General features: G+C 48.0%; 3 protein-coding genes across 3 annotated transcripts; 1 reads left to right on the top strand and 2 right to left on the bottom strand.

Annotated features, from left to right (window-relative positions):
* LOC110189601 (uncharacterized) lies at positions 1-1,525 on the bottom strand. Its single transcript, XM_020959735.2, has 3 exons — positions 1,267-1,525; positions 968-1,176; positions 1-909 (listed from the first exon to the last, which is right to left on the bottom strand). The coding sequence occupies exons 1-3, from the start codon at positions 1,343-1,345 to the stop codon at positions 592-594; spliced, it is 606 nt and encodes a 201-aa protein (XP_020815394.1). The 5' UTR covers positions 1,346-1,525; the 3' UTR covers positions 1-591.
* Positions 1,526-2,097: 572 nt separating this feature from the next.
* LOC110189442 (uncharacterized) lies at positions 2,098-5,606 on the bottom strand. The gene is made up of 4 exons (XM_020959512.2): positions 3,557-5,606; positions 3,275-3,507; positions 2,824-3,220; positions 2,098-2,766 (listed from the first exon to the last, which is right to left on the bottom strand). The coding sequence occupies exons 1-4, from the start codon at positions 5,018-5,020 to the stop codon at positions 2,257-2,259; spliced, it is 2,604 nt and encodes an 867-aa protein (XP_020815171.1). The 5' UTR covers positions 5,021-5,606; the 3' UTR covers positions 2,098-2,256.
* Positions 5,543-11,132, top strand: Cap-G (Chromosome associated protein G). Its single transcript, XM_020959251.2, has 7 exons — positions 5,543-6,293; positions 6,385-6,561; positions 6,641-7,455; positions 7,516-9,064; positions 9,134-9,757; positions 9,815-9,973; positions 10,311-11,132. The coding sequence occupies exons 1-7, from the start codon at positions 6,030-6,032 to the stop codon at positions 10,896-10,898; spliced, it is 4,176 nt and encodes a 1,391-aa protein (XP_020814910.1). The 5' UTR covers positions 5,543-6,029; the 3' UTR covers positions 10,899-11,132.
* The last annotated feature ends 18 nt before the right edge of the window (positions 11,133-11,150 follow it).

Here is an 11,150-nt window from a genome sequence, read left to right as displayed (position 1 = left end):
TTTTGGAAGTGACAACATTTTTATTGTTATGAATAATGTATGGTAATCTAGTGTAACAGCTTACTATGAAGTAGTCTTTTGTGATAGCTTTAGAATTTAATGAAATAATTTAATTTAATTGGCTTTAAGATCAAAACTCTAATCTTCCGAATTAAAACTAAACTATATAAGAAGACCTTTCGTTACTATTCATTAAAATCTTACGAATTACTTTGTACTTAAATTCCAAAAGTTTTTTAAAACTTCACTTAAATGTATACAGAAATGCAAATTAAAACTTAAGATAAACTGAAATGAGAAAGAAAATTTTATAAATACAACTAAATTTTTTTTAAGACACTTCTAATAAAACATTATTACATTACGATTCTTCCTTAAGTCACAGAAAGATCTAGCTTTGGCTTGGTTTTCGGGTGTGAGATCGAGCACTATGACTGGTCATCCTTTATTATCACACGACAACATCATAGTCTATCTACATTACACACAGGATATAGATCTAAAATTAGCTAGGATTTGGCATTGAGTGGATTTGAGCATCTTTGGCGGAACCTAGAGATCCATTATAAATTCAGTGAGGTAACCGCAAGACTATTGCAGCTTGAGGATAACGTGGCCGGCGTGGCGCTTGTACAACACCAATGACATGTTGACCAGAAAGGGAGCGGCCAGCCAGAACAGGCGTGTGCCAATGCCCGTATCTTCGCGATGAAAGATCCCCGAGGCTGCTCCGCGACCCGTGTTGCAGAAGGACTCCTCGCAGCAGGAGGTGCAGGCATAGAGCTTGGTCCGCTCACCGATGATGATGCAGCCAGGCTCACAGTTAGCCGCACAACGGCGGTCCAGGGACCACATCTTCGGCGAACTGGTCGAGTTCTCCGTGCTGGTGGTGTACGAGAAGCGCTTGACCTAGTGGCAATGAAATAATAAATAAATTTCTCAGTGAATTTTGTTCCTCCGCTCTCACCATGCAGATGAACTCCTCGCCGTGGCACTTCTTCATCATCGCGGTGTCATTCTTCACCGCCACGTCCACGCAGGCCTCGCCATCGTCCATCGTGTGGCAGGCGTAGCACCAGAGGAGGTTCACCCGCTCGATGGCAGCCGCCGTTCGATGAATGTGTCCGCTGGTCAGCGATGTGCTCGGACCGGGTCCCGGAGAGCTGGTGCCTGTGACTGGACAACGGAACGGCTTGTTATTGATTTTTCCAACACCAAGGTCGACGCTTAGTTTCCGCAGAGCTACCTTCAGTTAGCAGAACTCACCATTGTTGACGCATGCCGTGAAGACGATGGACGAGCTGGTCAGCAGGAAGTAGAGCAGCGTAACAAAGGGCCTGATCATGGCTAATCTACCGTGGAGATTCCTCTGCTCGGCCCAAAAACCTTGTTTACGTGCTCCTCATTCCGCTGGCCCCGCTGCTTCTCTCCATCTGTCCCCTCAAGGGGACCGCGAATGTCAGAAATAGTGAAAGACGAGGAGGTCATGCGCACAAGATTTCGATAGGTATCAAGGACTTAAACCAGGATTCTTGCACATTTATCGGTACCATTGAAAAAATAATACTTATCAATCGGTTTCTTTTAGTATTTTCAATATAATATATAATTGCTATTTATTACTCAATTAAAAGATAATTATATTTTTTTTTTATATTTTCTTTATTAATATTAGAGTTTTTAAACGAAGATAATACAGTAAAAATTGTGTTTAATAATTAGCAACAAACACTTTATTTAGCGTTATAAAAATTGTAGTCACGTAAGAGAAACTTAATCCTAAATTAAGGCTTCGTTGCGGAATTGGACACATTTACAATAAATTCTTCAATGAAAGTGCCTAAGTACATACATAATACAATAATTACTTTACATCCTATGCCTCATAGTTGAATAATTTAGATCTTAGAATAACTTAGATCATTTGGACACCGTAAAAAAGGTTTGGAAATTTATTATAAGTTCTCTCCGTTAAAGCATTATGTAAATAAAATCATGTTAATTGGTTTAAATAAGGTAACGATCATTGCCATTTTTATCTTGTACCAAATTTCAATTATTGTAAATAAAAATATTAAAATAAGAACACTTAATAACTTTTAAACTAAATAACAATATACAGCTAACCTTCCAGGATGCTGCTCTTTACTAATTTTTTTTACAAACAACTGGACGGTGCAATTTTGAAAACGCAACTGTATGAGTACAGTGGTAACTGTGGTACAGTGATAATGGTGGTACAGTGAAAACTGTAAATCAGTAGAGACGCAGGTACTGGAGCGCCTGCCGGCTTTGCATGGGATACAGATCGCCCACGTTGTACATGAGATCAACCACATGGGTGGGTCTCAGCATCCGCCAAGGCATGAACTTGAGCGTCTTCTTGTCGCAGTGCACATCCTCCTCGGGCTCTAGGGGCAGCGGCACCTCGTTGTATAGCACTCGGCCATCCACGCTGCGCTGCAGAGTGCATGGGAGTCCGATCTGGTCGGCCAAACCCTTGAAGAGGATCGCTCGCTCGAACTGGCAGCCACTGCGCACTGCTCCGATCGGGATGAAGTTGGTGTGATAAACGTAGCGCAGGTCAGCCATATGACAGTTGACCGTGTGGCGGGAGCACTCCTCCGTCGAGTTTAGGTCCAAGATCTTGAGATTGTCGCTCATTACGCCCGCCACCGCCTGGGCGATCAGCCTGCTGCGCTTGGCTACGTTGTCGAAGTCAATGGAGCGTCGGACTCGTTCGGGATTCTCCACCAAACCATTCTCCTAAAATGGGATTATACTTATGCAAAAACTTTATACTCAGAGGCAACCAAGACTGACCTCCAGCGTCTGATTTAGTGCCTCCAGGTATTCCGGAAGATACGAGTCCCCGGGACGCTTGCAGTAGATCCAGCCCTCTTCGGCAGTCTGCTCCGTGATTGTGTGCAAGCACCTAAGGGGCACATCGACTAGATCGCACTTATCCGCCGTGGGACGATCGAAGTTCACCACCAGCACAGCGTCCAGCGGCGAGCAGTCGGTGCGCAGGATGTTCTGGAAGATGCGAAAGTCTTCGTACATTTTGCGAGGCACATAGAAGTCCTTGCCAGCGGTTATGTCCGTAAAAGTGAGGCAATTGCGGATGCAAAACTTCAGGGTCGGGCACTTGGACAGAATGCTCTCGATGGCCGGTCCCCAAGTGGAAACGCAGAAGGCGTGCTTCTGGTAATCTATCAAACTGATATTGGAAAAGTGTTATGCTCACTCTAAAGAGAAATGACCTCTGTCTTACACTTCCAGAATGCCGCGATCGATGTAGACGTCGATGAACTCATTGAAGCGCGTAGTTTGCAGTATGAAATTGGTTACCGAGGTCTTCACCAGATTGGACAGCGATTTGAGGGCACGCTTGATAGAAGTCACTATGTAGTTCTCCAGCAGAGTCAGACGCACCCGCTCCTCATCAATCAGCGTGCAAAAGCATCGGAAGATGTTGTTCACCAGGATCGAGTGGGCAAAGGCGCGCTGTGATGGGTTGCGAATGAATATAATTTCACTTACTACGCAGACCTACCATTAAAAGCTGGGCAATCTGTTCTGTCAATGATGAATACACCCCCAGAAGGGTTCGGTACTCCTCGTTTTGAGCCAGAGTCTCAATCACTGTCAGCAGCGAGAGAATTAGATCAATGGAGAGAGCTGGCAGCCCCTGGGCGAAGACAGTGGCGAGGACGGCGGCTATGTCCTGCTCCTGCAGCTGAATGGCCGTCTCCCGGAAGGACGCCACCAGCAGGCGAGATAGGAACTCGGCCGCCTGTTCTCGCGTCTTGATGGCCACTTCCGATGACAGCAGGATGGAAACTAGCTTACGAATTGCACCCTCCTTATACTCGGCCACGATACGACGTAGCGCCTCCGGGTATTGGGAGAGACGACACAGACCCTGGATCACAAAGGCAGCCGGTGCTGGCTTGTTCTCCATGAGGCATTTCAGGAACATGTCCGTGATTTCCGCCTTGTGCATGCGCGACAAGAACTGCTCGTACTGGGCAGTTTCCGCGAAGATGGAAATGATGGTGCAGCGCATCTGCAGCGGCAGCTGGTCCATGTACACCTGCAGCTGCTCGACCACCATATCAAAGAGGTTTTGCTCGAAGAATAGCTTGGTCATTTTTTCAGAACGCAGGGCCGTGGCTAGCACCTCAATTATATCGGTCGCCTCGGGGCCCTGGGGATTGTCGCAGAAGGCCTTGACCAGCTGCTCCAGCACCATAAAGCAGCGATACATGGGCTCAAAGACACTGTCCTCTCCCGTATCCGACAGCAGGGTCTTTAGGGCCTTTAAGGCCGCCTTGCGAATCTCCTGGTACTCGCTGGTCACCTCACAGATGATGCGATCCACCGGAAAGTCAGGCTGCGTCGTGAACTGCAGCATCTGGTCGGCGCTCTGGGCCTGCAGCATCTGATGCAGAGCCTCGATGGAATGCAACACCGTGTCCGGGTTCTCGGAATTTATGAACACGAGCTTGAACTTTTCCAGGAACTCTGTTTCATCCACAATACTGTGCGCCATCTGCGGATCTCTCAGGCACACGTTCAGAATGTATGTCAGATACTCGATGCAGAAGTCGTCGGACTCCCTTAGGTAGTACGTGCGGGCCAGTTCCAGGATCTGATTCGGCTGATTTGGCTCAAAGGTGGACATGTCCACGATGTCCAGCAGAGCCGTGAGCAGATACAAGGCGAAGCGGCGAATCATTGTGCTGTCCCAGCTGATGAATAACTCCTTCTCCAGGAGTAATTCCAGCAGCCGATGTTCCTTCAATTCCAGGACATTCGCATCCTGGCGGCGAGCAAAGTCCGTTATATGGCTAAAGACAGAGATCAGGACGCACTCCTCCATCGAGCTAAGCAGCAAAAGTGCCGTGTCCAGCTTCTTGATCGTCACATTTAGCTCCGTGACGGACTTCTCCTCGGATTTGGTACGATCCGGATAAGCGGCGCGGGGCTCATAGATGCGCTTCGAAATTCGGGACATATCTTTGTGGATGATCCGGACTTGACTACTTATTTAGAATCGACTTATATGAACACAACGTGTTAAATTAAAAAAAAGTTAGATAATGACAAAAACAGCAAAAGAAACATGTAAGTTTTTGAAATTTCCACTCCAGAAAGAAAAAAAGTATTTTTATTAGAATACTTCATTTTAAATTGAAAAAAATTTATTTTTAAATATAGATGAGTAGAAACATGGGAACGAAAAATGTACTGTCTTTTAAAATTAATATGATTTTTGGACTTAATAGTTTGAAGGTTTTCAAATAAATAAAATGGATAAAAATTAGTTTCTTTGACAAAATTAAATATTTTTTTAAATGGCATCTAATATAGAATCCGATTTCAGATCCTTAAAACCCCTGAAAATGTAGTCTGTTCAGTATTAAAACTAATTGTGCATCAATTCTGGTCAGATGAATCCAATTTGGCACTTATCAAGGAGAAAATAAACGATGTGTTAGCAATTTCACTCCGAAAGAAAATTCGGAGTTCGCAGTTATTAGAAATTCTAAACCTATCGCTATCGTTGTCTTCAAAACACACCCCTCAAACTCCAATTGAATACCCAGAACTTTACGGAAAATGTCAGACAACAAGGAAACTATGCTTTTGTATACAAATCAGCTAATATAAATTAATAATAGACCCTTTATTCAGATAGATATTCCTCAAATTTTATATGCAGAAAAATCCGTTAAATTCAAAACCGAACTCGATAGGCAGCTGATGCTATCGATCGCACCCATGTTACAATTATCGGTGGAAATTCACTAAATATGCCAGGCGCGTCGCATCGTTGGTTTGAATTTAACAAGCGAACAGGGGTGGAAAGAGGAATAAGCAATAACGCGACGCTTGTTTGTTTCGCCATCGCTTCCCACACTCTCTCCGCAATTCGAAAATAGTCGGATTTTAGAATAAACACAGCTCGAATACCGCGCGCGCTGATCTAGCGAAGAAGATCACTTAAAGCACACGACGACGACATGGCTAGACCGAAGGCAAGTGCCAAGGAAAAGGCCAATCCCAAGCCCCCGCCAGCATCCACCAAGAGGCGAGGACGTGCCAAGAAGCAGGATGGGGAAAAGGAGAACGAGGAGCAGAGCGTGGCGCCCGCATCCAGCAGCACAATTGAACCAAGCAGAGTATCAGCTGTGGCAGAGGCCATGTATACGATAATGCGACACACCGAGCGGAAGGCGTCACTCCACAAAAACTACGTAAAGGAGATGCAGCAACTGTACACGAAGGTTAGTGGCTGTGGCTGCGACTCTAGGAACGGCGCTTGTTTGCTCAACTAGGACTCGAGTTTAATGATATGCATCTATGTTTGCCTTTCAGGCGGGCCACCAAGCGTTCCAGACGACGTTTATTAACGTGCTGAAGGCGATCCTGGAGGCGGAGGAGGGCAATGAGAATGCCACTATGGCTCTCAACTTTTGCGCCACATTGGTGACCAGCTTTAAATCAGAACGCACACACCCAGTGCTTGCCGAGACCATCCACTGGCTACTCACGGTGAGTGTCTACTGTACCCGCACCCCACCCCCTTTTACAATAAATCCATTTGACCCTTCTGGATTCCTATGCCCCGCAGACATACTCCAGCAATCCGCACATTCGGTATCGCCTCTGCTACTTCGTGAATCTCATACTCAAGGAGCTGGGACCCAATGCCGCCTTGGACGACACCCAGTGTGACGAAATCCTGGAGTCGATGCTGGACCGCGTAAAGGATGTGGCGCCCAGTGTGCGCAAGCAGGCCGTGCTGGCCATGCAGCGACTCCAAATGCCAGACAATCCGAAGGATCCCGTTGTGGTTGCCTACCAGTATCATCTCTCCGCCGATCCGTCGCCCAGCGTGCGTCAGTGCATCATAACATGCATGGGCCGCAACTACATCACTGTGCCGTACATCCTGCAGCGCCTGTGGGACGTCGACGAGAAGGTGCGCCGGCACACTTACGTCAATATGTGCAACTACCCGGTCCGCTCCTACAAGGTGGCCCAGCGCCTGACTCTGCTAGAACAGGGCCTCAATGACACCTCGGCCACCGTGCGCAAGACAGTGATCAACTACATGCTGAAGGCCTGGATCGAGTCGTATCAGCAAAACTACATCTCCCTCACGGCTGCCCTGAAGCTGGACTCCAACGAGGAGGAGCTGCTGCGTTTCCGGCGCGTCGCTAAGCAAATGCTGCGAGTGATCTTCGAGAAAACGGAGGTCGATCAGCTGATAGAGCTGCTGCCGCTGAGCGACGACTGTGAACTGCACCGCTGTATACCGCAAGAACAACTGAACGTGGAACTGCTGCTCTATTGGCAGTGCCTCAGTGAGTTTCTGGAGACGCAGTCGTACGAGACGGACCCGGTGTTGCCCGAACTAAGTGTCTTTTGCAGTTATGTGGAGAAGTAAGTCGGGCTATCCCCATCCTCAATAATTGATTGTTAAACGAGTTCCCTTTCTTGCAGATTCTGTCTGTTCCAGAAGCCCGACATGGACAAGTTCGCCCAGATCGAATTCCAGAACATGCTTCTGTCGCTGGTGGAGATGTTGCAGTCGTACGACTTGGGCGACGAGATCGGGCGTGGTAATATGCGAGTACTAATCTCCGGCTTGCTCAAGGACTGCCTGCTGGACCACAAAATTGTGTGCGTACTGGTGCGGTGCACGGAGAAGTTAATAACCGACCTTAACGACCGAATGCAATATCTCATCGACATCATTTACGAACTGTGCGAGCTGAATACCAAGCAGAACGAGCTTATTCACGACCGCAGCCTGATTAATAAGTTGCTGGACGACTTGGACACGCCGCTGAAAATGAAAATCTCAGCTCTGAAGGTCAAGATCCTGGAGCTGGAGGAGCACGAGGACAATTTTGTGCGCCAAAAGGAGTACATACGCGCGCAGGCGGTGACTGAAGAGAAGACCAACGTCACCACGGAGTATGCGGAGCTAATACGGCCACTGCTTGAGCGGACCGGCGTTCTAGAGATGCCTACCCGACCCAAGCTTTCCAAACAAGAGCGCATACTGAAGGCTCTGTACACCTCGTACTACATGGTGGCCTCGCCGGTCGTACACAAACTGACGCCAGCCCTCTGCCAGCTCTACAAGGATTTTATCTGCCGACACCTGGCCTCCACGGAGGTGGACATTTTCGAGTGGGCCATCAAGTGTGGCACCACATACTGCCTGTTCTACGAAACGTACTGCAAGGAGATGTTCGAGGTGGTTGTGGAGCAGGTCTGCAACAACAATATTCCGCGGCTGTGCGAAACGGCGGCCGGCTGCCTGATGGAGCTGCTGGACCACTACGGTCTGGACTACTTCAACGAGCTGAACCAAACAGGCGCTGGAGGTGGCGGCAGTAAAGAGTTAAACAAGAGCAAGCGGCGCCAGCTCTACACGATGCAGGAGCTTTACGACTGCGATGACGATGGCACCCAGTCGCAGAACAGTGACCAAAACTCTGACATTCTCATGGTGTTGAGTCACTTCGTCGATCGAGTGCAAAGCAAGGGTGTACGTCTGGCCATAGTGCGTGGGCTTTGCCGCCTGGTGCTCCGCGGACACATAGACGATCGCACAGACGTCATGGAAACATTGCTGAAGCGTTACTTCAACCCAAACACCGAGGCCATCGTTAGTCAAGTGCTGGGTATGTTTTTCGAGCAGCTGCTTCATCACAAGAAGCAGGCCCTGCTGGAACCATGCCTCCTGTCCTGCGTGTGGACCATTATGAACTGCAACTTTGACTCGCCGCTCTGTACAGTACAGCCCGATCACCTGACCAAGTTCTTTATCGAAATGACGATGCAAGAGGGCTCCTCTCCGCAGACTAATATCCACAACAAGATCGCGCTGAGCTTCCTCCAGTACATACAGAACTATTTCACAGAGCGTAGGGACATGTGCCGCCTCCTATCCAAGGAGCTTACCTCCTTGACAGTGAATGTATTCAACGGGCCGGAGATTAAAGCTGAAATGCTTGAGCTCGCGGACAAGCTGATAGCTGTGAGTACTTTTCTTTACTGGTTAGCTTAAGTATCTTCGTGCTTATTTCCCATTTCCTTTACTTCACAGAGCGATCTGGATCCGCGCATGACCAAGAATATTGAAAACTTTAAACTAATGGTCAATGGCAGTTTTGACCCGCCGCCCCGCCGGAACCCGGAGGATGGTGACAGCGATGAGGAGTGCGAAACAGCCACAGTGACATCGGTAAATGTAGGACACGCACAGACAACTACAGCACCCAATGGCGAAGAATCTGCAACAGAGCCATCTATGGCAGCAGTTACGGACACGTCACAAAGTGAGAAAAGAACCCCTCCACCCGAAGCAGTTGCGCCAGCAGCAGCACCAGCTCCTGAGCCCATTATAACTACTTTTGGCGAAGATAACATTGTCGGACTTCGTAACCTGCGGAGATCCCTAGCCATTAGCCGTTCGGAAGCGGATGCCCTACTTGGCTTGGATGCGGAAGCCAATGCGGATTCAGACCCCGAATCAGAATCTGAGGAAGCTGTAGCAACTGAGACGGCCGAGACATCAAAGAGGAATCTACGCCGGCCGCAGATGAAGAAACGTCTCGAGAAAGCATTAGCCAGATCATCCAAGACGCCGGAGAAGCCGCCCGCAAGCAACGATGAAGCATCATCGACATCTGAAAATGAAGATGTTGCTAGTCCAGACAGAGGAAATCGGGTAAGAGGTTAAAGATCCGGGATACTCTAGCATGCTAACTATTCAACTCTACTTTAGTCAAACGATTCCGAGGTGATCGAAGCCTCGCCCACGGCAGCCTCGCCGCCAAATGAGAGCATGACGATGCCCAATGCCAGCCATCTTCGCCTTCGATCACTGCGCAACCGAAAGGGCATTGGAGCGACCGCAGTGCCCGCTGCGAACTCCGCTAGCAAAGTGAGTACCAGGCGCTTACGTATGCAGCTCTAGCCACTGCGACAGGATCATAGGCACCACTACTTAAATGACAAGACACTCCATTTATATTTAGCTTGTAAGAGAAAAGTTGCAATCTGCATTAACAAATCAACAAATGTTTTCAAAACTGAATACCAAAGAGTTGTTTCCTTTAGACTTTATAGAAGCCAATATCTTGTCAACATCTTTTGGCTTTATAGAAGGCAATGTTTAGTTCACATCCACTTGCACACACTCCCCTATTTAGCTTACTTTCCCTTGGGTTTTTTATTTCAATACTCAATTTTTTTTGTTTTGTTTGATTTATTTTCACTAGCGGAAAGTCCTGGCCCTGGAAACGCCTCTCAGAAATGGACGGAAAAGGGTGCTCAGGCGAACGCCGTCCGATTCGCATTCTCGCTCCTTGCGGTCCAGTGGCTCGGCCGCTCCCTCGCCCCGCAATTCACCACAGCGCAAGCAGCAGCGCCTGGACGAGACGACTTCCCGGCGAACGGCGACACAGAAGAATGCCAACAGCCCCACGGAAAGCACATCCTCTGTTAAGGAGAACAAAGTGCCGGATACGATAGTTATTGGGTCGACATCCGAAGCTGAATCTGATTCGGAACCAGAACCCGAATCAAGGGCATCGACGTCCAGGCGACGGCAGCCAGTCATCGCCAAGACGCTTAGAACGTCTCGAACCCGGCTCACCAGCGCCAGCACAAGCACTCCAAAGATAACGACACGGAATTCTGCACGCGCCCAGAGAATAAACACCCATGTCATGACCCGGAAACGGATGTCGCTAGAAATGAACCTCAGTGCCGGCCAGCTGCAGTCGACGCCCAAGCGAGTGACGCGGGCGGCGCCCACATCTATGAGCGAGCACAAGACACGTAGTAGTAGTAGAAGACAGAAATAGTCTCCAGCAATCAGCGTTATTGTATGTCCACTTTCGTTGTGTTCTATGTTCGTGTGTTAGTCCGTTCCAGTTTACGAGTTTCATTTTAGAGTTGCTAACTTTCCGTGAGTTTTATTGTGTACAATATGTGTAAATTATATAGTTTCAAATATAAATATATCGTTGAATAATTTAATCAATGTTTAGGCCGCACCATAAAATTAAATATAGTAAATATACATATAAAAGCCAAAAGTTTTCTCAATTATTTCT

This window comes from Drosophila serrata, unplaced genomic scaffold (assembly GCF_035046125.1).
Source record: "Drosophila serrata isolate PLE 108 unplaced genomic scaffold, ASM3504612v1 contig_347, whole genome shotgun sequence".
Lineage (NCBI taxonomy): Eukaryota > Metazoa > Arthropoda > Insecta > Diptera > Drosophilidae > Drosophila > Drosophila serrata.
The sequence above is the reverse complement of the archived record's forward strand: the minus strand, read 5'-3'. Positions and strand labels throughout refer to the sequence as shown.

Coding starts and splice junctions, on each gene's coding strand:
- LOC110189601 (XM_020959735.2), bottom strand. CDS start 1,345: ATGATCAGGCCCTTTGTTACGCTGCTCTACTTCCTGCTGACCAGCTCG. Junction 1,177..1,266: donor CACGGCATGCGTCAACAATG/GTGAGTTCTGCT, acceptor TCCGTTGTCCAG/TCACAGGCACCAGCTCTCCG. Junction 910..967: donor GCGAGGAGTTCATCTGCATG/GTGAGAGCGGAG, acceptor CATTGCCACTAG/GTCAAGCGCTTCTCGTACAC.
- LOC110189442 (XM_020959512.2), bottom strand. CDS start 5,020: ATGTCCCGAATTTCGAAGCGCATCTATGAGCCCCGCGCCGCTTATCCG. Junction 3,221..3,274: donor GATCGCGGCATTCTGGAAGT/GTAAGACAGAGG, acceptor TTCCAATATCAG/TTTGATAGATTACCAGAAGC. Junction 2,767..2,823: donor CACTAAATCAGACGCTGGAG/GTCAGTCTTGGT, acceptor ATCCCATTTTAG/GAGAATGGTTTGGTGGAGAA.
- Cap-G (XM_020959251.2), top strand. CDS start 6,030: ATGGCTAGACCGAAGGCAAGTGCCAAGGAAAAGGCCAATCCCAAGCCC. Junction 6,562..6,640: donor CCATCCACTGGCTACTCACG/GTGAGTGTCTAC, acceptor TATGCCCCGCAG/ACATACTCCAGCAATCCGCA. Junction 9,758..9,814: donor GTCCAGACAGAGGAAATCGG/GTAAGAGGTTAA, acceptor ACTCTACTTTAG/TCAAACGATTCCGAGGTGAT.